General features: G+C 45.1%; 1 protein-coding gene across 1 annotated transcript; it reads left to right on the top strand.

Moving 5' to 3' along the window:
- Positions 1-7,474: 7,474 nt before the first annotated feature.
- GABRE (gamma-aminobutyric acid type A receptor subunit epsilon) lies at positions 7,475-22,077 on the top strand. Its single transcript, XM_032331660.1, has 9 exons — positions 7,475-7,589; positions 11,514-11,731; positions 12,167-12,234; positions 15,827-16,047; positions 16,756-16,838; positions 18,202-18,339; positions 19,479-19,631; positions 19,744-19,943; positions 20,221-22,077. The coding sequence occupies exons 1-9, from the start codon at positions 7,534-7,536 to the stop codon at positions 20,566-20,568; spliced, it is 1,485 nt and encodes a 494-aa protein (XP_032187551.1). The 5' UTR covers positions 7,475-7,533; the 3' UTR covers positions 20,569-22,077.
- The last annotated feature ends 3,144 nt before the right edge of the window (positions 22,078-25,221 follow it).

The following is a 25,221-nucleotide window of genomic DNA, read 5'->3' as shown; positions in this document are numbered from 1 at the left end:
GGGGATTTCAAAACGTTAGCCCCTTCCTATATAAGAAAGGGAATATATACAAAGAGGGCAGGACTTGGTAATGGGGAAAGGGTTCTATGAAACGGAGAACAGAACTCTCTGTAACAAGGGGCTTCTTGATATAAAGTCCCATTTCCCCAAACCCCTGCTACAAACATGAGGGTCATAGTTCAACCTATGGTTAATCTTGGACTTAATCATTAAGCTTAAGTGGTTAGAAGGAATAAAAACCTGGATATTGTAAGTGAAATGATTCATCTTCTATTTAGTGTCTTCACTTTGCCTATACAACAGGGAGCTTCAGTTGCCTGTGCTATGTGATGAAGATTTCTTCTACTTCTCTTACTCCTCCCTAAGGAGAAGCAGTGGCATACCTGACTGGTAAGAGAGAATAAAGGAAAACACAAGTCACCCTTGGTTCTTCTGTGCCAGACTTCTGAGATATGCAGGAAGGCCACCTGACTTTTGTAGCTGCCTGTCCTCAGGAAAGGTAGTTAAGTTTAATTTGAAGGAGGGATGAGGGATAGGATGGCATTTATGGAAGCCAGTTTGGAGCCTCAGCTCCTTTTATTAAGGGATGTGGGGAATTATTTGTTCTCCTGTATCTGTCTGAGCCCTATATCTTATTTTTAAATTACTATGAATTTGGAGCAGATAGGATAGGGATGCGGTAATCCTATCCCTCAAACTCCAAGGAGACCCACCACATTCCACAACCCAGTTCCTGTAAGTCTCTGTGCTCATTGCTTTCTATATAGCACATCCATCCCTGCACTGCTCTGTGCTTCTGTAACTATAATCAGACCCTGACCACTCTGGCATCCCCTATATCTTCAAAGCCTCCCACTAGCCCACCAGCACCTTGCTGTATGAGAGAGAGGCCTCCACCTTCCCACCTCTTTATCCAAGTGTTAACTCTAACTCCTCTCCATCTGGAGGGCATGGCTTCCCATGCAGGCCTCTCATTCACACACTCGGTCATTGATCCAGTCGATACGGTGAGATAGGGTACCAGCTCTGGGGGCCATCTGAAGGGGTTTATTCTCCTGTACTCCATGTCTCTTAGGGTCTCAGGTAGGGTTGTCACCTTCTATAGTGCTGCTTCCAAACCATTACATCTTATCCCCTTTTGCTGACTTAATAACATCATCCTCACCCTCATTCCAATGTAGCATAGTTTTCACTCTATACTCAGGCTTTCCCATCAACTTATACATATGCTATCACTTCTCCCACTCAGCATAAACCCAATCAGCATAATTCAATCCTTGTCTTAACCTCTTGACTCTCCTTCTTTCTCCAACAACTGTCCCATTTATCTGCTATCCTCTGCAATGAAACTCCCCAAAGGAATTTTATATGCTCCTTATTTCTAATGCTCCATCCAGCCAAAAACGCACATCATACAAACTTCTTTTGTCAAAGTCACTAATGACTTACATATTGTTAACTACAATGATTAAGCCTTACTCTTATCCCACTTGACCTTCTAGCACTGGTTAACAATGGAATTCCTCCTTCCTTCTTGACTTCAATGATGCCTCACTCTTGATTATTCTCTCACCTCACTGGTCAAATTTCTCTGTCTTTTTTGGCTGGCTCCCTCTCTTCTCCCTAGTCGCTTACTGTCCTTGGTCCAGTTTTCCAGCTACACTCACTCCCACGTTCATTTCATCTAGTCCCATAGCTTTAAATGCTGTCTGTATACCATATTATGTCACTCTTTTGCACATAACTCTCCCAATGGCTTCCACTTTTGAGCAGAGTAAAAGTAAATGTTCTTTCAGTGACACTACATGTTTTGTCAGTCTCACACCATTATCTCTGATCTTATCTCTCACTAACTCCTTGTTCACTCTACTCCAGATGCACTGGCTTTCTTGATGTTCCTGGAATATGCCAAGCATGCTCTGCCTTTAGGTAATTTCTATTGCCTGTTCCTTTGTAGTAAAACACTCTTCTTTCAAAAGTATGTATAGCCCAGTGCTACCTTCCTAGGGATGCTTTCCCTGACCATCCTATGTAAAATTGTAACCTACTCTCCACATCACTCCTTTTTTTTTTTTTTTTAAAGATTTCATTTATTTGACACAGAGAGAGAAATCACAAGTAGGCAGAGAGGCAGGCAGAGAGAGAGAGGAGGAAGCAGACTCCCCGCGGAGCAGAGAGCCTGACATGGGGCTCGATCCCAGGACCCTGAGATCATGACCTGAGCCAAAGGCAAAGGCTTAACCCACTGAGCCACCCAGGCGCCCCTCCACATCACTCTTAATCCCACTTACCTTATTCCATCTATTTTTCTCCAAACCATTTATTACCCTCTAAAATGCTACATTTTCCCTATTTTATATATATATATATATAGATAGATAGATAGATAGATAGATAAATCTATCTATCTATCTAGATATAGATATAGATATATAGATATAGATATTATAGTCAGCCTCCTCCCCTGGAATGTGTGCCCCACAAAAGCAGGAATTTTTATTTTTCTCATTTCTTCAGCATCTGAGACAGGGCCTCATGTTGGCTGAATAAATAAATGAGCCTGCTTCTTTCTTCTCCTTTCCTTTCCTCCCTCCTCTGAGGAAGAGGTGTTCATCCTCCACTAGTGGACCGGTTCTGCACACTAACTAGGCTCACTGTACCCAACCGCCTCCTTAAGGACTTCCTCCCTCCCTCTTTCCCCCAGTTGGCTTCTTCCTTGTAGCCTATAAACAGATGTAATTCATCTTTAAGACACAAAAATCAGAATTTTCCAAATATTTTCTTCCCCTAACTGTTGCACTCTGACCTCCTTCACTGTAAACTTCTTAAAAAGTTGTCTGTGTTTTCTGGCTTTACATCCTCACCTCACACATTCACTTCTCACAGAAGACACTGAAGTTCTTTCCTTGAACCTCTTTCTCTTATTCTCTGAGGCCTTGGTCCAGGCCATAGGGACCCAGAGAAGAATCAGACATGTCCTCTTCATTAAGCCCCGTCTCCTCTTTTGGTCTGGGAGACAGTGACAGCTCTCCTTGCTTTCCAGCCAGACTTCTCAGATAAGTTGTGTTGGTATTCTCCCTTATCTCACTGCCCCTTTTCTGCACTCCTCAACCCTCTGTCAACTGGCCTCCACCCCAATGCTCCACTGCAACAGCTTCTGTCAAGCTTGCCAATAACTTCCCTGTTGATAAACCCAATCAGCATAATTCAATCCTTGTCTTACTCGAATGTTGTTGAACCTGCCATCCAATAGAAATTCTCCTTTCTTCTTTTGGTTACTGTGACAGCTCTCTCAAGACTCAGGCTTTTGATATCTTCTTTCCCCTTGGGTGATTGCATCTAGTCCCATGGCTTTAAATAGCACCCATCTGCTGGGACTCTCAATCTCCTTCCCCAGCAATGCCTTTCCTCCCTTGTAAACTGGACCTGAGTACCATCAGCCTAGGGTGCTGGCTCAGTGATCCAATTCCCCAAGGTCTAGAACCTGTTTTGTCCAGTCCATTATCACCTTCTGTAAACAGGAGCCTAGCTCTGCCATGCACATCTGGGGCTGGGCTCTTGCTCTTGCTCCCTGGTCAGACACTTGCTAGGTACTATTCAAGACCTTAGGGATACCAGGTGTACCTTCACTGCTAATTTTCAGTAATTATCAGTAATGGTGAGAATTACACATAAGTTTTGTTAATTCAGCTAATATCTAGTGGAGGATCTGAAATTCAAACCCAGTTCCACCTATGGGGGGGCACAGGGACACACGACCTAATCACTGTCCTGTGCTGCCTCTGCCTCTACTATCCATTTGTTCGGAAGCCTGAATGTCCCCTGCTTGCCCCTTCATCCATTTAATCTCTCAGCTTAGCCCTGTGGAGATTCTTCGCCCAGCCTGCTTCCCCCAGTATTCCAGGCACCTTGGTCTTGCTGTAAGCCCAGATACGTAACTAGCTAAGACTATTGCAAAACTTATTGGGATGAAAATTTTCCCTTTGGTCTAACAGGAAAAACACATTGTGCATGTGTTACAGTTTGGGCCAAGCTAGACAGGAACACAGAGATGTTATGACCAGCAGCTGTGGTTTTACCCCTAAACCACATGTATAACATGACACATGGTGGGTTGGTATTGATTATTAAAAGTGATCATTCACAACTGACAAAGGGGTTGCACAGGGCTATTCTAATCAATGTGTAGTTTGGTTTAGTTATGAAAATATAGCTGATATATTAACTTTTTTGTTTATATCCAGCTTGAATAGCTAATTGTAGAGAGATATATTTGAAGTAATCAGAATGGGGAAATGGGGACACACACACACACACACACACACACACACACACACATCTAGACAATAAACATTAAGGTTCTTGGGACATCAGAAAGTGAAACACAAAATGCAACGGACTATTCTCATTACTGTGACTAAAAGATCACCCCCTCTTCCTTCTGCCTTCCTTACTACTGTTCTGCCACCCTGGTCACCTGAGGGAAGACCCTGGACCTTCTCTAGCAATCCTATTTCTTTTGCCTCCTCCCTGACTCCAAGTAGATATCGAATGTGTCATTTAAACCTCCCCCATGTTGTTCTCTCCCCTCTGATCATCCTGAGAGCTCTGCTCACATTCAGATCCATACAACTCCTTTTCTGGGAGAAAATGGGCTCCAGCCTGTCCTTCCTGAAAACACTCTTGCCTGACCTATCAGAAAGGTGAGTCTCCTCGAAGAACAGTTCTGACATGCAATGATCCTGTTTGAAAATCTTCTGTAACCTCCCCCTTGCCTACAAGAAAAAGTACAGGTTCTTGGCTCAGCATTCAAAGCACAGAAATAGCCTGTCCAGCCTGCCACTCCAGCATTATCTCCCACAATGTCTCTTCATGCAAATACTCCCGGCAAACTCTTCCTTGTTTTTTATCAAGCACCACACATTTCTGATTTCAGTATCTTGGCTGACTCTATGCTAGGAATGCCCATCTCTGTATCTCTGCTGGTAAGGCTCGTCTATTGCTACAAATCTCAAGTCCCTGTAAAGCATAGGCTCCTCCTCCTGCCTGCAGTTTCCAGAACTGCCCAGCCAGAGGGAGACCTGGTCTTTCTGGGAACTCCAAGGCACTCATGACTTTCTACCTTGTGCTAGTAATTTCTGAGAGAAGTCCCTTCTCCTTTTCTTGAGCCATGCATGTGAGAACCAAAACTATGTCCAAGGCCTTGCTTTATATCCCTCCACTGCCAAGCCCATGGCCTGGTATACACAAGCACACAGAAAGCACTGTGAGAACTGCAACACAGTGATCAGGCTCTGACTTTTAGAAGGCTCATGAGTTTTCACAGCTCCTTGTAGCTATCCTGTTGAATGAGGTGGGTAAGGAAAATGGTAAAATGTGATTCATCTCCACCCTTAAGAGAAAGGTCCCCGAGTGGGTCCTCTGACGAAAAAGCTATAACTGCTTGCCTCTTTTGGCTGCCTGGGACTCAGTCACTTATTCAGTGACCAACTAATGCTGGTCATTAAGCACTGCACTCAACCCAGGGGAGTACAGGGAAATCAGTCAAACCTCCATCTCTTGGAACTCCAGTGTCAGTGAAAGTAGGGACATCCATATAAGATACTTCAAGCCTAAGGCTGCTCTGCACAGCACTCTAGTGCTGGACAGGAGGGCTGGCAGATAATGGACAGTGTTCTTCTTGTAGTGAGCTTGGGAATGCTCTGCATTTGCTGGTCCCTGCTTTGCATCATATCTCCCTACAGCAAGAATGACTACATAATTTGCAGGGCTGAGGGAAAAGTGAAAATACAGGGGCACAGTTCAAAAATTATTAAGGATTTTAAGAGGAGGGCAGCAAAGTGTTAAACAAAGTGGGGCTCTTCTGTACAGGTCACAAGCCCATGAAGTTTGCCTTGTCAAAGGGCTAGGAAGCATGCACACCAGAGGCCTGAATGTGCCCTGCAGTGTTTTCTGCTCCCTTGCACAGAGGCTGAAGGGAGGCTAGGTCCCAGTAAACTCAGTGGCACTGGCACGTACACAGCTGCACACAGGCCAAAAACAAATATTTGTTGAGTGCCTATTTTGTACCCAGAACATATCTAGGTTTCAGAGATATGATGGAAAACCAAACAGATGTGTATTTTGGTTTGGTTTGGCTTGGTTTCTGTCACTGAGCTTACTTCAGTCAGGGGACCCCACTATACACAAGCTCACAAAGAACTGCCCAAGAAGACCATCAGTGAGTGGGCAATATTGTGGAGATGACAAAGTAGAGTGATGGGCTAAGGATAGGATGGTAGAGAGGTTGTATTAGGTTAGCTCGGTACAGCAAGGCTCTCCAAGGAGCCTTCTGACAGCTAAGATGCACGCAGCCCCTTCTAGAGCAGCAGGTAAGGATGCTGTTAATATCCAGTATCAGCTTGACAGGCAAATCTCTGCAATCCTTTCCTTTCTTGAGGTGAAATCATGAGGTTCTGGGTGACAAAGAGGAAGTCCAGGGATACTTGAGACTTCACTATTCCCACTGGGGAATGGGGGCACTGACCTCCACTCTCATCCCCAACCCCAGTGCTTTCTCACTTCTATTTCTGGCATGACTGAGAGCCAAGTTTCCAGAAAGCCAGTCCAGGCAGTCTTGGAGAGTTTTCTGAGGTCCCAGATGGTCCCTCTCAGAACCAGGCCCCCGGGGCTAAGCCTGGACCCACACTGAGTCAGTTATTGCCTCTCGGCAGTTAAGGGAAAATGCTCTAGTGAATGCCTAGGCCTGGTCCTCTGCCGGTGGGTCTTCCCCTGCCCCCCAATACCTGAGAAACTGGCCTGTGTAGTAGCTCAGATCATAGCTTGCTGGGGAGATTCCCCACCCCCCCAGCCAAGTCTCTTTTCTTCCCCTGTGCCAAGGAAGGTACTCAGTTACTAGCTTCCTTCTGATGCCAAGAGATGCTCTGAAGGACTGGAAGGTCTGGAGTGAGGGTAAGGGAAATGTCAGAGGCCAGGAGACCTGGGGAAGCAACAGGTGATAGGGGCGGGAGCAGAGGGCTGGAAGCCACAGTTCGATCCCGCGGTGCCCTAGCGGACTGGAGGGGGTCTATAAGGAGGGAGGAGCCCACCTACTCCCCCATCTTGCCTAGCCTGGCTCACTTCGTGGCCGCCCTCCCAGCCGCAGCCGCGGACCTCCGTATTTCCCCTGCCTGGGGCCCGCGCCGCCCGCTCGCCTCTTCCTCCTTCCTCCCGTGCCCCGCCCGCGGCTGTCTGGCAGCGCTGCAGTGGTGGCGGCGGGGGGTGGGGGGCCTTGGCGACAGGGCTCCCTCCTCTTCTCCCTCCTCCTTCCTTCCGCCCGCCAGAGCCCATCCACCCTACTCTCCGCGGCAGCAGCGAACAGGTCGTCGGAGATTTCCATCGGGGCTCCGGGGGCGGGGCCAGAAGGGGGGCGCTGGGCGGGGCGAGTGGGAGGAGTGCAAGTTGGAGCCCAGTAAAACCCTGCACACCGCGCTCGGTGCGGCCAGACCGTGCGCAGCGACCTCCGAACAGGTGGTCGCGCCGGTCCCCACCAAGATGTTAACCAAAGTTCTCCTGATCCTCCTGGGCATGTCCATAATCCTCCCGTCTAGGTGAGTCTCCATCTCGGAACCCAGGAACCCTCTGCGCCCGGCTCCTCTCCCCTGGAGCTAGACCAGCTCTCCGGACCCCCGATCCCCTACGTTCCTCAAGCCCCGCGCCCACCTGTTCCCATCTCCTGCGCAGGCTAGCCGGATCCCGGGTCCCCGCTACGCGCTGCCGGCCTCCAACCCGCTCCCTCTAAGATGGGCACTCCAGACCCCTGAAGAGGCGCCCACGAAGGAATGCGGGACTCCTGTTTCCCGACCGTTTCGGTCCCAGACTCCTGCTCTCCAAAACCACGGCGGTGGCTGGGGGCATGAGCACGCTTCTCCCTCTCTGGGTCTTCCGTGGGAAGAGGCGGGTGGCCCGCGAAGTAACCGACCGGCGTTGGCTCGCGCTTCTGAGGACTGGGGGACACTCTGGGAAGGTGGCGCCCAGGAAGGCGCTCTGGCTTGGGGAACGAAACTGCGCCTAAATGCTGAAGTGTTAGCTTGTCTGTCCTCTCATTCAGATTTATTTTCCTGAGCGCCTAGTACCAGGCACTGTGCCAGATAACTCTGACTTGACTTGTTTGCCTTCCCGCCGCGTCTCTTGGTGCCAGTGCCAGGCACCAGCCCCAGTTTAGCCCAAGGATTCCCACCCCGGTTATCCACCCCACTCCAGTCTGCCGCCAGCCTCCTCTTTCCTCCGTCTTCCCCCGCCCGCACCAGACGCCCTGCTGGGTCTTGGGTTGACCGGCCCCGGAGGCCAAGTATGTTATTCTCTGAGGTCTGCGGTTTGAGTCCTTGATTCCAATCCCCATCCCCTTCCGCAAAGGCTAACAACAGAGTTCCCTTGAACAGCCAGCTTCCTTCACACTTTCTTCTGGCCCTGAGACTTTGCTAGAAAGGTTGTTCCCTACACTTCTGAGTTTTTAGAGTAGAAGATGACTGCTTCCTATTTTTCAGACGGTTTCCATTCCAGAACTCTCCAGGGCACTGAGCTCCTGTCTTGCTTATCTGTTTTGAGAAGGGAGAAGGCTACTTTCTTCACCCGAGAACGCTTCAGCACCTCAGAGGAAGGACTATGGGGCTCCCTGCTGGCTCACCGGTGCCCTGGGGTGTGGGGGTTGGTCTCAGCAGGGGCTTGGCAAATATTTCTGAATGCGTCCTAGGAATTTCCAGTCATCTACATCCCTCCAGATATGAATAAAAGTGTTTGGGAGAGCTGGCATGGTTACTGGCTAGCTCAAAAGAGGGGTCTGGGAGCAGAAGCAGAAGGAAGCAGGAGGATCAGGAACAAAATAAATAAATAAAAGCTGGGAAGAGGGGCTGTTGACAAGGAAACTACCCTTCCCATCCAGTGGGGTGAATGGGGAGGGGAGGGCCTCAGTATCTGGAGTTCAGACATTGTCAACATGGCAACCCATGATGTCAGCAAAGAGCTGGAGATGCCTTTGGGGTGTGTTGGCAAGGGCCACATCGAACCAAGAAACCTTGCTCTGTTCCCAGCTCAGCCTCCAATGGTTGTGACTTTGGGCACAGCCCTACCCCCAGGTGGGATTGTTTCTTAATCTGTAAGGTGAAAAAGAGGGATGATTTGGGGGGAAAAAAACCAACCCAGTGGACCCTCTCCTAGAGCATTTCCAGTCCCCTCCTCCTCCCCCCGCTTCCCCTACAGTTAGTTGAAAGAACATCCTCAGTAGTGGGAGGGGGTGCAGAATTTCAGCTCCATCTTGAACCATTGCATATAGAGAGATGTGGATACTTGAAAAGGCCCCATGGAAAGATTCTGCTAACCCAGTGCATGAGTGTTTTTCAAGTTGTTATTATTTTTAGCCTTGAAAGGGGGCTTAATGGCTGGCTGAGAAAAGGTATGCAGTATCAGCAGCTCCTTAACCTCAAGGACCCCAGAATGAGTGTGTTTGTTTTGTTTGTATTTTACTGGCAAAGGATGATTGTAGAATTACAGCAACCTCAAGACCTTCTGATATCATTTTCATAGTAGACATAGTTTGGGAGCAGGGGGGCTTCAGTGGTCCCTGGGCTTTTGCTTGCTTGTTTGCCTCTTCAACCTTGGGGCTATTGTTGTTGGCTTCAGACATTTGGGTGGTCTTGGCTGGCCTGACTGTGCCATGCTCCTAGCCACATCACTCATTTTGCAGGGTCTCAGGCCTCTGTTCTCCCTCTGCCCCTCCAGCAGTCAGAGGACTGGGGGGAATGCCTCAGGGAAAGAGGCTATTTCTGCACATGTTATTTGGAAATGGAAACTGTTTTTCTCAAGCCCAGTTCTTCCCTTGCCCACAGTGGGAATAAGCCACTTCAGACATGAAAAATGGTATAAATCTGGCACATCTGTATGCCAGTTAGGCAATTCTAAGAGCTTGAAATAGTGCAGGAAAGTGTGTTTTGCTACACAAGTTGCCAGGCCCTGAGTCTGCACCACAGAGGCCATGTCTACGTTGCTAGTCCTCTCTACCTACCCCCACCACAAGCTTCACCACATGACACCCCCCCCAGGATACTCTCCTATCCAAAGGACACCACTGTCCTGCTTTACAACACCATAGTTTAATTTTGCTGATGGTTTTTTAAAAAGCTTTTAATTATAATTTTTTTCAAAGACAGAAAAGCAGGGGGAACAATAGAGTGAAACCCATCACCAGCCTCAGTAATTATAAATTCATGGCCACACTTAATTTCTCTGTCCTCCACCCACTCTGCATTTCTGCTTAAATTATTCTAGAGCAAATCTCAAATCTCTTATCATTTTCTATGCAATTATTTTAGTATGCATTTTTAGTCATAAGGACTGCAAATACATAATAAAATACCACTATTACACCAAAAATTTTAGAATGATTTTGTCATAGTGAAGAAACTAACCAGTCAGTGTTAACATCTACCCTATTGCGTTATAAATATTTTTTGTTTTGTGTTTTAGTTTGCCTTTTAAAATCACGATCCAAATAAGATCCATATATTAGCAGATTTTTATTAGCATTTTTTTGAAACGCTTTTTTATTGAATTAGAACATATATACAGAAAAGTATTCAAATGATTAGTGCGTAGCTGATGAGTTGTCAGAAAATGACCACACGGGTATCAGTACACCCACATCAGGGACTAGAACATGACCGGAGCCTCAGAAGCTCCTGAAGCCCACTTCTTCACAAAAGTACAAGGACCCTAACTTCTAACACCATCAGTGAATTTCATACATTGCTAGATGGCTTTTTAATTTTTTGTTTTATTTAATTTAATTCTTATCTTTTGGCTGTGGTGCAAGGCTGTGGCACTCAGGCTGGATTCCAGTCGGTCCTCTCTCCCAGATAACAGTCTCTGAGTAAGGAAGGGACTCCTGCCTTTTCTCAGTGCTCAGAGCTTCTCCTCACCCCTGGCCCCCAACTCCAAACTGTGAATATCACAAAAGCAAAGAAATGCAGAATATTCCCACGGTGTCCTAGTCCTCTGTGGGAGAGGCCGTTCTGGCTTTCCGGAGCATTCCTAGGCAATCCGGGCCCTCTGCCCACCCATTTGCTCCCGGGTGGTGCTGGTCAGGCAGACTGGAGGCCAGGGCTAGTAACGGCTGCTGATTGGCCAAAGCTCATACACCAATATCCTCTTCATCTTACCTTGAGAAATTCTTTCAAAATCTTGAACTTGGTTTTGTTATTAGGCTATTTTTAAAATAAAGAATTTCCATAAAGGAAGGGTAATATGGAAAGTTTCCAAAGAGCAGCAAGATTTAGAAGAAATTAACAAATATAATCTGTTACTGGCACAAAATTTGCTATTACTGGTTACTCTTTATGCCTCTGGATGCAGACTTATTTTGGTTTGCTTCTGTCCAAAGAGGCCTCAGCTGGGTCCCCTTCAGAGTGGAGAGCAGAGCTTTTTACTTTTCTTTTTTTTCTTTTTCTTTTCTTTTTTTTTTTTTTTTTTTTTTGTTCTAGGAGCGAAGAACCTCATGTTGAATTAGAAAATGGACCCTCTGCCCATGATGATGTCTACGGGCACCAGCCCCAGGCTCCTGAAAACAAACTTCTTTCTGAAGAAACAGTGCCCACCTTTACTGGTCCCTATCACAGACTTGGGAACCTGCAAGCAGCCACTCACATTCTGAACAGTATCCTGAATAACTATGACCACAAACTGCGCCCTGGCATAGGTGGTGAGTAGCAGAACACAGTTCTTCCCCTGCTGGAGCAGGAGATTGATGACAGCATAGGTGTGGATAATGAATGTGGGGTATAGGTAATATGCCATGCACGTGGACAGGAATATCTGTTGCTGACCTGTCAGGTAAGATATATCAACTCTAGTCTTAGCAGTGCTCTTGACCTTGGTCTAGACTTTTTTTTTCTCATCCTCAGTTTTTCCAACAATAAAATGAGTAGACCAGATGACTGACCTTCAAGGTATGTCCAGCTCATAGCAGTCTGTGAATTGGATCTTGCCATGAAAGAACAAAGAAAGAAATAGGACTGGATGTTGAAACCACGTCTCTAGTCCTCACCCATCGCCCTGTTTTCCCCTCTGACAATGCCCCCCCATTGTCCCTGCTTGTATTTGACACTTATCTCTACCACATCTGCTTCCTTTGCAGAAAAGCCCACTGTGGTCACTGTTGAGCTCTCTGTCAACACCCTTGGTCCTGTCTCTATCCTGGACATGGTAAGTACTGATTTTTGATTACAGTGTCTTGTAGCCCAGAGAGCTGACCCGTGGGCCCTTTCACACACTTATTTTTTCTGTTCTGCATCTAGGAGTTTTGTGGTTTGGGTTTTGTTTTTGCTTTGAAGAGGGGAATATTATAACCAACACTGACTCTAGAAGGTGGGTAAAGGTGAGCCGCTTGCTGCCTGAAGAGTACCTTCAGGATCCTGACCACATCTCCTAGTCTTTCATTCAAAATAAAAATAATAAAGCAACTTTAAACACCACAGTGGAACAGCTCTTTTTTGTGATAGAGATTTTTATAGATTTAAGTCTGTAGTTACTAATTCTTATTGTCAGACTGCTTCTCTCATTTCTCTTTCCTTTCCCATTACTATCATTCTAGTGTCAAGATGTCCTCAGTTAGCCTCTATTATCTCTCCTTGAAATATACAAAATTCAAGGACTCTCCCTACCCCGGTCTACCTACTGACCGGGCTTCCTGTGATATGCCTCCTGTGGGATGTACCTCCTATAGTTCTAACCTGGCCTAAGGTGTGGAGTTCAATACCACACTCTAGTGCTCAAGATCTTCCATGGCTGGAGCCAACCCAGAGCTCTGGTTTTTTTTTTTTTTTTTTTTCCCCCACCCATTTAGAGACCGCATGCTCTAGTCACACTAGAGTGTGGGTGTTACCAAGTCACCTTGTATCTTTGAGTCTTTGTTCCAGGTATTTCCTGTTTGGAATGTCATTACTTCAATTTTCTACTTGCCATGAGCTTTATCCTTCAGTTTCTACCTCTAATGCCATCTTCTCTGACCTCCACAACTATTAATTGCTCCCTTCGTAGTCACACCACACTCGTGTCTTTGGGATTCAGATTTTTCTAGCTTATATCATAGTTGTTTACCTGATCTTCCCTACCTCATTTATAATTATGTGCTGTTTATTTGCCTTGCTCTCCTGATTATGGTTTCCTTGGTGTCAAGGACTCAGTATATGTTAACTGAGCAAATGAATTATGAAAGATGTTATATAGAAGTCACTATTTTCCCCCGATACCTAACAAGCCCGAGGGATACAGTCTAATAACTTAGCAGTCACTGAACCTGGCGTGCAACACAGAACTGGTCCAAAGAGGAGCCAACAACTTGATTTTCTTTGGCCAATAAACTGCTGCTTTAGCCTAGGCCGAGTACCTTTAGAAGATGCCAAATACTCATATGGTATTAAATTTCCCCCAAGAAGTCTGGTCTTTTACATAATTTCAGATAGCTCTTTAAAACTCTGGGAGTTCTCACTTCTTATACAGTCTACTTTTCCCTGGTAACACTGGAGTTTTATATTTGGTAAGGAGGGAGTGTAGAATGTATGACTCTCTCACAGCCAATGAGCAAAGCATACTTGTCTCCTTAGATCTTCATCATAGCCTGTATGGCAGGCAAGGCTGCCGCTGGGATATTCATTTTAAGTTTGAAGCAACTGAGCCTCTCAGCAAGCATTTTGTTGCAAAAGGGGTGTGATTGTTTGAAGGGAATTCCTACACCCCTCAGCTAACCAGATGCTGTGTAGAGCATAGGATTATTTCTTAGGGAGAGAAACCTGAGCCCATAGCATGGAGATTTAAATCAAATGTTTCTATCAGTTTCCTGGTTAAATTTTTGAAACACCTAGCCTGAGCTTAGAAGGCAGTGACCAATCTGGGAATGACTGCCCATCACAGCATCAACAGTTGCTAAGGCTTCCTGCTGTGATAATTGTTGCAAGCAATCCTAATTAAGCCATTTCCTTGACACTGAATTTCTAGAATTTCAGCTGAGCTAAAAAAGATGTACAACCCAAACTCCCTTGTCACACTGGGGGAAAAAAAATGAACTGTTAGTTATCAGTTGCTGTGTAATGAACTTAAAATTGGTATCTTGTTTCATAAAAAATAAATGCTCATTTGAAACACTGTAACACAGAGCATGGATTGTGGAGGAAAGACTTCCCCTAGCTACAATTCCTAGAGCCTAGGAGCCAAGGAGGCTCCATAGGCCAAGTTGGAACTGCCAAGCTACCTGGGACTAGAGAAGCACTCTGAAGGCCACCTATGAGGCTGGTGAGGATGGGAGGGGCAGGGCTGGGGGCTCCCATATGAATGGTAGCTAGGCTTTTTTCCGTTTGCTTCTCTGGACTACTCCAGGGAACCTTCTCAGTCTGGAAGGCTAGCTCCCAGCAATTTGGCAATGGCTCTCAACACCTCTTTCCTGAGGCAGCAACACCGAGCTTTCCCCTGAGGGCTCTGGCCTCCAAACTGTGGGTTTCTGATTGGTGTTTACTGATGCAGGGTAACTCAGGAGAAAGACCTAGGCATTCTACAGGAGAAAACTGGAAACTTGGTATCCAAATGGATTGTTTGTGCAACTAAAATAAGCATAAGAGAGGGAAATCAGTGAAGGCCATCCCAGGGCAATATCATGGTAATTGTGCTCTGACCATCAGAGCTAATATGCTGCCATTAGCTATTTGTGACTTTGGACAGTCTCTTTTCTCTCTGAGCCTCACTTTCTCTACCTCTAAAGTAAAGGGGGTTGAGTTAGCCCTCAGGATTCCCCCTTGGTCTAGTTCTGACACTTGCTCTTCACACCACTTGCAATTCTGTTGCAGTCTGTTTTTTACCCTTTAATACCAGTAGTGCAAATCTCTAGCTTCTCATGATTCTTCCTATTAAACATCCTTCTCAATGTTTAACAGACAGTTTACAGGATAGATTATATCATCTGGCTACCAAATAATCATAGGTATAGCTATACATATGCACACACACATTCAGAGGTCAGGTGCCCTTGTTTAAAAAGAAAAAAACAAAACAATTATTTTAAAAAATGAGACTAAATACACTCTTCTCTTATGACTCAAAACTTCATTTTAAAATATAACTCTGGGAGTGCCTGGGTGGCTCGGTGGGTTAAGCCTCTGCCTTCAGCTCAGGTCATGATCCCGGGGTCCTGGAATCAAGCCCCGTATCGGGCTCCCTGCTCAGCAGGGAGCCTGCTTCCCTTCCTCTCTCTCTGCCTGCTTCTCTGCCTCCTTGTGATCTCCATCTGTCAAATAAATAAATAAAATCTTTTTAAAAATACAATAAAATATAACTCTGGAGAACAAAGAATTGAGGTTAATTAACATTCGTGCTCCACAAATAATCATCAAACTGAAAGGGAAAACTTCACCATATACAACCAAAGGTGTGAGTGTATTTGTAAATGTTTAAGATGATTTTGAGTTGAAATCTTTGGTTTGCTGTGGAAACGTGGGGCTGGAAGGGTGTTAACCTGGCTGGAGTACATAACCCTACAAGGTAGTGGTGATGTGATGAGCCCAACCTGTGCAATTAATTCATGTGTTTCTAGACGAAATGTGTCTTCCCTGATTGCTGTTTATCTGGGAATGTTCCTTTCTTTTGGGAATCCTGGAAATAGAAAACTCCTACAATTTAATTCATGCTGTTTTCCTCTGTGAAAACTTAACTCGGTTTCTATCTGCTCGATAGGCCCTTCACAGGATGGCATGAGAATACACTTTGCCTGTAGAGTTCTAGGTGTGTGATTTTCTGTCAATCCCACCAGGAATACACCATTGACATCACCTTCTGCCAGACTTGGTATGATGAACGCCTCCGTTACAATGGCAGCTTTGAGAGTTTTGTTCTGAATGGCGACATGGTGAGCCAGCTATGGATCCCAGACACGTTTTTTAGGAATTCTAAGAGGACTCAAGAGCATGTGATCACCATGCCCAACCAGATGGCTCGCATCCACAAGGATGGCAAGGTGTTATACACAATTAGGTATGTCAAGCCTCTGGAATATTACCTCTTGGGACTCTTTTCACCAAGTAACCATGGATATGGGTTTCATCCTGAATGATATTTCTAAGGGCCTTTCCAGCTTTGCTAGAGCTTGAGCTCAACCTCTTCATGTGTAGACATAGACACTAGGCCTCAAAACTGAAAGATTAGCTAAGGTTACACACCAAGTTCATGACAGAGCTGGAGCTGTCAGCCAGTTACTTGGCTCCCAGTCCACAGCCACCCCCCCCCCCCCAACTAGAGTATGACTGCACTGTCTGGACAATTCCATTCCAAGTGGGCACTGGATGTAAAGACACATCCACGGTGGTGGAATTGTCCAAGTGGAGCAGCAACACAGCCTTTGGAAAATACTTAAGAGCAGGCTGGACATTTGACCGTCTGGCAGGGGAAGGTTGTATATTGGTGGTATGCGGTGGGAAGGTGGTAGAGAGTAGGTAGGCAAGTCCTGGAAGCTGGGATGGGCAAGAAACAAAAGCCTATCTAAATTGGTCCACACATTTCTCTGATGTTAGAAACCAAAGGAACCAGATACTTTCAAGCTGTTCTTCTCTCTTTTTGTTTCTCTTATGAGCTCTTTGTTTCAAATCCTACTGTTGCCACTCATTGGTGGTGGTCCCCAGGCCAAGGTGGGTGGATACCTAAGTGCTCAGGGCCAGCCTAATGAGGCTCCTTTCTCCCTTCCAGGATGACCATTGATGCTGGATGTTTACTCCACATGCTCAAATTTCCAATGGATTCTCACTCTTGCCCTCTGTCTTTCTCTAGCTGTGAGTACCTTCTTAGGTCTCTGGGGCCCCAGAGTCATCCTGAGCCCCTTCTTTTTTCTCATCTTTGCCCTTTATATTTTTCTGCCTCTGTTTTTCTCCTAAGATGGTGTCAGATTTGCCCACAGCCTCCTCATCTCCTGTCCTGCTGACAATACTGTGTTGCTTCACCTGGAACACTTGTTGGGTTCTTCCCTCTTCCTCCCACTTCATCTCAAGTCAGTCACCCATCTCTGAAGTGTAATTCAAGTGTGTCTGCTCCTCTCCATCTCCACTGTCAGTACCTTGACTTAGGTCCCTGTCATCTTTCACGTGGGCTTTCACAACATCTTTGCTTTAAAACTGAACATGTCCAGAACTAAATACATTGTCTTCTTCCAACCTCTACCCTCAAAACAAATGTGTTGCTTCTGTGCTTACATTTGTCTCATTGATACCCACCATCAGCCGCTCAATTGTCCAAGCCAAGAACTTTGATGCTTTTTTTCTCCATCGCCTGCTACATCTAATCAATCAAAACATCTTATTGGTTTTCCATCCTGAGTCTCTATTGATCCTATTTCTCTGCATTCTCACTGCCACAGCTTTGATTCCTGCCTTCATTCATTTTGTTGTGCCCAGATTCCTGCATTGGCCTCCCAAAACTTGTCTTCCTGTCAACAAGCCATCTTCATATAATGACAAGAGTGACCTAGCTGAAACATCATCTAGACCAGGTCATGTTTTAGTTTCAAATACTCCCTGAACTCTCATAGATCAATACCAAATTCCTTGGAATGACTCCCAGGGTACTTCATTATCTGGCCCCTATTACTCATTCCTGTATGCTTCATCCAGCCTCTGTGAGCTAGCCATCCTGAACCTTTGGCATTTCCATAATCCATCAGGTATTTTCACCTTTCTATGCATAGAGCACCCTCCTCACCCTTTCAGCATCACCCATACAGAGAATATTTTACTTAGCTTTTAAGATTTATTGAAAATGGCACCTGCTCTATGAAATTTTTGTTGGGTGTGTCCCCAAGTGGTCTTTCCCTCTGTTTTTCCATTGCCCCATGGGTGGAGGTTTCTCAGCAACTCCAACAATTACAGATGTATACTTACTACCTTACTTAATAAAATGTGAATGTTTGAGGGCAAGGCTTCTGCCTTGCTCATCTTTATATTTCTAGCATAGAGCCTGGTACTAAAAAATGCTCAGTCAATACACATATTGAATGAACTTCAACAATGAGGTAAAAGAGGCAAGGTCCCACAGGTGGTGAGGCCAGAGTCAAGACTCCAAGGCATTGCTCAGACTCCATGCTGATGGAGACAGCTGGCCTTTCCAGTCTCACAAGACCTTCCTTCCCATGTTGCTTTACAGTTTCCTATCCTGAGAGTGAGATGATCTACAAATGGGAAGATTTCAAGCTTGAAATCAATGAGAAGAATTCTTGGAAGCTCTTTCAGTTTGATTTTACAGGAGTGACTAACACTACTGAAACTATCTCAACCCCTGCTGGTATGTGTGTCTTTGAAACCATGGCTAGGCGGGGCCCAGGAGGGTGGTATGGATGACTAGAGGTGGCCATTTGTACATATAAATGTATGTCATCATCCCATGAAAATATTGTAGAATATGACGCCTGTCTTATAAATGCTAAGCACTTACAACTATTTGCAGAGTGTTTAGGATGAGTATGTCAGAATATAAGTCAGCATGAAGGGTGTAAGAGAAGATGCCAACTAGAGATGTAAGTTGTCATTATGTGCTATAAAAACAATCACTGTAGGGGAAGAGCCAATCACTGTAGGGGAAGAGCCATCAAGGACATGATGCTCCAATTTTTATTTTCATCTAATTCTTTTATTTTTTTTGAGACACTCAGTTTGGATTAGGGTAATAGACTGAGAATAGGCAATCTAGGGTTTGGATATTGATGCAAATATGCAAGCTATCTCAAGAAATCTCAGAGTATACGGGATTAGTTTACAGGAAGATATGTGTGTGCATGTGTGTGTCTAAGATGTCAGTTGGAGCCAGGTCATAGTGGGCCTTCAGTGTCAGGTCAGAGTATGCATTTGATTCTGTAGCTGTTGTGGAATAAGGAACAACCAGAGGTTTGGGATGGGCATATGAATGAATAGGAAGAAGGCCAAATGAATTCTGTGCTTCCCCCACCACAGCACAGGTTGCTCTCAGCTCATTCCCTGAGAGTATACATTGTAAAGGCCAGTAGTGCATGTGTCGGACTATGATTCTGCAGACTAAGTATGGCACTTTAATGGATGTGAAGGTCTCAGTCATCCTTCTGGACATTAGCTCTGTAGTCCTGATAACTAGAGGGCTAACTGATTTTTTCACCTTCCTCTGACACTTCTGCCACCCTGGGAAGACAGACACTGGGTGTGGGGCAGTCGGCTGAGAAAGAAGCAATGAAGTTTCTGGCCTTGGCTTAGCTCCTAACTGACCATGGGTCTTGCATGGATACTCTCTGGGTTTGTTCTGATTCTCTGTATGTGGCACTAGAATAATGTGCCTCTATCTTAGGGCTGTGGTATGGATCCTATGAGCTGAATAAGAACTTTAATGTGCTTGTCCTCTCGGGGGGAGACCACATGTCAGTACTGTAATGAAATGGTATTTTTTATGTCTTCCAGGTGATTTCATGGTCATGACGCTTTTCTTTAATGTGAGCAGGCGGTTTGGCTTTGTAGCGTTTCAAAACTACGTCCCTTCTTCTGTGACCACAATGATTTCCTGGGTTTCCTTTTGGATCAAGAAAGACTCTGCGCCAGCCAGAACCTCTTTAGGTAAGTGGGTAATGCGTACACATGGGCCAAGAATTGCCTTCTCAAGGGTCCTTTCAACAGTGGAATATACGGATCGGTAGCTGAGCCCACCTTCACTGCTGTGCTTTCACAGGAATAACCTCTGTACTCACCATGACCACACTGGGCACCTTTTCCCGTAAGAATTTCCCACGTGTCTCCTATGTCACAGCCTTGGATTTCTATATTGCCATCTGCTTCGTCTTTTGCTTCTGTGCTCTGATGGAGTTTGCTGTGCTCAACTTTCTGACCTACAACTGGACGAAACCCCGTGATTCTCCAAGACTTCGCCATGTATGACCTGGGTATGGGAGTGGTGGTAAGATTTGGAGTGTGGAGGCATGCAAGTGAGGGCACTAGAACTCATGGCACATGGATGGCCAGTTCACCAAGTGATGGGGATGCAGAACCTGAGATTGAATAAACTTTCTGATGTCATGCTGGGACTGGGGGGGGGTGGGTAACAAAAAACAGTGTGTCAGGGACAGAACCTCCAGAAACCCTGGGGCAGCACCTAGACTTGATTCATCTTTGTTTGACTCTTTCCCACTTCTTTCCTTGTCTGTTTCAGCCACATATTCGTGCTCCTGCCCTTACTCCTCCCCGTGCCCATGTCCACCAGCATCCAGAAGCTTTTGTGTGCCAGATCGAGGACTCTGAGGAGAGCGATGGAGAGGAGGGCCCATTTTGCCCAGCCCAGCAGTCTTTCAGACGACGTACCATCCAGAAAGCTGGTAATGGTTGCTGCAAGTGGTGCAAGAAGTACTTCTGCGTGGTCCCCAGCTGTGAGGGCAGTATCTGGCAGCAGGGCCGCCTCTTCATCCACATCTACCGCCTGGATAACTACTCACGAGTTGTTTTCCCAGTGACCTTCTTCTTCTTCAATGTGCTCTACTGGCTTGTTTGCCTTAACTTGTAGGTGCCAGCTGGTACCATGTGGACAGCCTCCCCAGTTCCCCAGGAGGTCCCACAGCCCTTTGCAAGGGAGTCAGAGGAAAGCAGCAGCAGCAGCAGCAGGAGCAACAGGGGAGTGTCTCTCCTTCCCCATTCCCCAAATATAAGCCTGCATAGAATTGCTCTTTGCTGGCCCTCTCCCCTACCTGGCCCATTCATGGACTCTCCATGGCAGTCCTTTTCAAGTAGAATGGCCTCCTCTTTATTACTCAAGAGGCATTGATGATGCTCAGATTTACTATCACAGGCTGTCAGTGATTAGCTCCCTAAGACTGTGCCCACGTATAAATAGGTTAGCTATCTCACAGTGCTGATACCCATTGCCTTTTTCCAGAAACAATACTGCCTTTGTGGTGCTCCAGGCCCAGCTCTGGCCTCACCCTCAAAGTGCATAGACCATCTACTTGCCTGTTCCTCAAAACGTTGGGCAGCAGTGTAAAGGGGAAGGGGACTCTAGCCCTTAGATCACATTATTATATTCTCGGTATTTTCTTCCTGCCCTCCCTTCCCCTGCAGAGAGACACTGGTATAATACTTTCAAGAGGAAGGGAGCCAGCAGTTGCGCTTCTTTGGGATAGTATCTCCCGCTGCTGCTGTGCCGCCTCCTTCTCCCCCAGCACCCCCACCTCCATCCTTCCTCTGCACTACAAATTCAATGCCTTGCATCCATTGGGTATCTATTTGTGTCTGTGATAATAGTAATGACTCCCTGCTTTGTATGCCGCCTTCTTCCTCCTCCTTGACCCCTGTGACGTTTTCTGTAACTTCCCCAGTGGCTTTCCCAGCCCCGGCCCAGGTGCTAGGCCACTGTGACTTCTTGGGGCCAAGAAACTAAGAGGACTTTGCTTTGCAGTGGGTATTACTGACACAGATTGGTGCCCTCTAAAGGCACAAAATAAGAGTTTTGCCACTTCCTTGGCCCCTGGACCCATGAGCCAGTCCACTCTTATCCTGGGGCACTCACAATCACAATCAATGAATTGAATTCCCTTAAATTTGTATACCAATTTACCTTTTGCAAAACACTTTTGACAAATTATTTCTATTTTGAGCCTCATCATAGCCCTGTGATATATTCAGGGCAGGATTCTTATTCCCATTTTGCAGATGAAAACCCTGAGGCACAAATTTCTATGAGACTGTGAATTTCACTGGAAACTACTCAGGATCCCACTGTCACCTTCTAGACCGCATGACAGGGCTAGGCAGCTCTGCTCACCGTGATTTGATTCTATAGCCTCTGCCATTGGCAAGGCCCAGAGTGGCAGCCTCTCTTTAGCACTGGCCTGCTCAATTCCTGGGCCCCCAAGACCGAACCTCTCCTGGCTCTGGCAACCCAGTGAGGTGAATTTGGACACGCCCCAATGCTTGTATATGCTGAATGAAATCTGTGTCTGTATTTTACTGGGGGGGGGTAGGGTAGGGAGATACATCTGCTTTTTGTCACCATCAGCTGAGAAGGGGAAATGTATCAATAAATATATCAGCAAAATATGAAAGGTATGGCTGGTTTCTTGGGCATTCAAGTTTGTTCTCAGTTCAGGATTTAAATCTTAAATCAATGACCCAATTATGTCTGTTCCCCTCTCCCATCCATGACTTCCAGACCTACCAAGTTTGTATCCTCTGTCAGTGGAAAACTGAAGGGAAGAGAGTGATCAAGTGGGTGTTCCGCTTTTACTGATTCTCTTACTTGCTCCTATGTTCCTGCCCCCCACCATATCCTTTTTGCTTTGCCCGTCATTCTTACCTCACCTAGTCAGAAAGCTAGAAGTTTCCTGGAGATTATCAGGTCGGAACACTCCTCCCCCACTTCTGTCATGTAAAGATAGAGATGCTGAGGCCAGAGAGGAATATCTACTGTCATAAAGCAGATAGCGGAGTGGAACCAGACCCCAGGAATTCTAATAACTTGTTTTGGTTGTAAGTCTGGAGAGCTTGGTCAACCCACTTTTCAAATGAAAAGTCCCTAAAGGTGTACTGGGGAGTACTAGCCCTGGCATCCCATGACACATCCAACTTTAAGGGAACTCAGAAACAATAACAAGAACTAAGTAGGAGACAAAAATGACATGTGAACAGCCAATGTTTTGCTTTAAATTTCTTGAATTGATGCTCAAACACTTAACCTGTAAGAAATCCACATGATTTTACTGTGAATTTTTTGATGCCCTAACCCATGTCAAAGTACAAGTAACAATTCAGAACAAGGAAAATAGTTCCTCACTTTCACTTAATTAGAAAGATTCAGGAAAAAAAAAAGTAGTCAGGTTGTATTTTTGAAATAGAAATAGTGTAAAACAGATTCTTTAATCACACCACAATAGAGCTAAGAGATAATAAAACTCCTTCCATTTATAAATTTTTAAAAGCTCATACAAATAGTTCTTCAAAAAGCAATTTGAAATTTGGTGCATAATATCAAAAAAATGAAAAAATGAAAAAAAATTTACACACTAAAACATGTGGAATGTAACCAACAATGCACTCAGAAAAATTCATAATTCAAGCATTTCCAGTACTGAACACAGTGTATAAAAATTAGTTAAGTATTGAAACCTAGAAATTAAAGAGGATAAAAACAGAACTTAGAAAAGATTTAGGAAAAGAGGAATTTTAAAAATAAATAGTGTAAGGAGAACCATTCAAAAAACAAAACTGAGTCTCTAACTGTTTAAGTCAAAATCATAGATAAATAAAAAATTCAAAAACTTTTGAGGGAAACCGTAAGACAATATTTGTGAGTATGCTTATAACCTTGGGATAGAAGAGACCTTTCCAAATATAACATAAAACACCAGAAACTATAGGAAAATATTGAAAAATCTTCTCATACTAAGAAATAGCAATAACTAAAGCAAAAGCAAAAAACACAGTTACTTGTTAGTTCTTCTGGGACACAGTCTCTAAGACTGAGATTAACACATGGGAGGTTGATTAGAGAATGCTTTTTTATTTGTTTATTTTTTATTTATTTTTTAAAAATTAACATACCCAACTTTTGTAGCAACATGGGTGGGACTGGAAGGGATTATGCTGAGTGAAATAAGTCAAGCAGAGAGAGTCAATTATCATATGGTTTCACTTATTTGTGGAGCATAACAAATAGCATGGAGGACATGGGGAGTTAGAGAGGAGAAGGGAGTTGGGGGGAATTGGAAGGGGAGGTGAACCATGAGAGACTATGGACTCTGAAAAACAATCTGAGGGATTTGAAGTGGGGGGGTGAGAGGTTGGGGTACCAGGTGGTGGGTATTAGGGCTAGGGTTAGCATCCCTGTCTTGCACTACTCATTCTTGAGTTATTCTTACTTTCAGCTAGTATCTCTGCTGCTCTTGGTATTTTATCTGGTTCTGTGACTAAAAACTTCGTCCTTGAAGGGTCTGAGACTCTGGACATCATGTCTTTCTCAAGGCATGGGTGGAATTCTTATCATTTCCAAGGGATAAACAAGTGGGTCACTTATCACTGGTCACTCATCACTCTGTCTGACCAGCACCTTTTCAATGGTGCAGTATATAATAGAATCCCAAGGATGTCCTCAGTGTTGGACTCCCTTGGCCAGAAAGTGGATCTCTGGGTCCAATCCAGTGTTTTAGATAAAATTGTGTCTCAGTAGATCAACAGTCTATATTCACTAATAGTAGTGCTGCCTGAGGCCTTTTAGGAAAGAAAGGCGAACTCATAATCAGAAATTGTGTTGATTACAGCCAAGATGAATCATTGCCTCATACAGTTTTGAATAGGCTCAATGTAATCAACTTGCCCCCAAGGCACTTTTTGGTTTCCTTCAAGAATGGTGATATATTGGAGACTCACTACTGGTCTCTGTTGTGGGCAAGGTCAATAGCTAAAATACCCTTAGTGAGTAGGTGACCATGTTGTTGTGCCCACATATAACCTCAACTTTACCACTGTGATGGGTTTGACAAATACAGTAAATAAAAATCCATGACATCCAGTTAAATTTGAATTTTAGATAAGTATCGAATAAATTTCAGCATAAGTGTGCTTCATTTGAAATCATACTGTCCCTAGGCTGCTCCCAGCCAAATATTGAGCAGAGCGGGATACTAGAATATGGACACTTCTTCCAAATGCAGAACGATTCCTCCAATAAGCAATCTGTACCAGAGCTTCCCGTTAACCTGGCTGAGACTTCATCAAACCTGTCTTGCAGTCTGAAGGTCTTCTTCCTATGTGTCCTTGATTTTCCCTCTTCTTTCAGGTGTCAGATCTCATTCCCATATAAAGGTTTCTCCAGTCTACTCCTGCTCCTTCTTTTTTTTTAACCACTTTTAATTTATTTTTTAATATATTTTTTAAATTTTTTATAAACATATAATGTATTATTAGCCCCAGGGGGTACAGGTCTGTGAATCTCCAGGTTTACACACTTCACAGCATTCACCATAGCACATACCCTCCCCAAAGTCCATAACCCCACCACCTTCTCCCGACCCCCTCCCCCTAGCAACCCTCAGTTTGTTTTATGAGATTAAGGGTCTCTTATGGTTTGTCTCTCTCCCAATCCCATCTTGTTTCATTTATTCTTTTCCTATCCCCCAAACCACCCATGTTGCATCTCCACTTCTTCATATCAGGGAGATCATATAAT

The sequence above is a fragment of the Mustela erminea genome, chromosome X (assembly GCF_009829155.1).
Source record: "Mustela erminea isolate mMusErm1 chromosome X, mMusErm1.Pri, whole genome shotgun sequence".
Taxonomy (NCBI): domain Eukaryota; kingdom Metazoa; phylum Chordata; class Mammalia; order Carnivora; family Mustelidae; genus Mustela; species Mustela erminea.
This window is presented reverse-complemented; position numbering and strand designations above follow the sequence as displayed.

Bases quoted from the DNA above. Each gene is read 5' to 3' on its own strand.
- GABRE (XM_032331660.1), top strand. From the start codon at position 7,534: ATGTTAACCAAAGTTCTCCTGATCCTCCTGGGCATGTCCATAATCCTC. The intron at 12,235-15,826 runs GTAAGTACTGAT...CAATCCCACCAG, and splicing joins CTGTCTCTATCCTGGACATG to GAATACACCATTGACATCAC. The intron at 16,839-18,201 runs GTGAGTACCTTC...GTTGCTTTACAG, and splicing joins CCCTCTGTCTTTCTCTAGCT to TTTCCTATCCTGAGAGTGAG.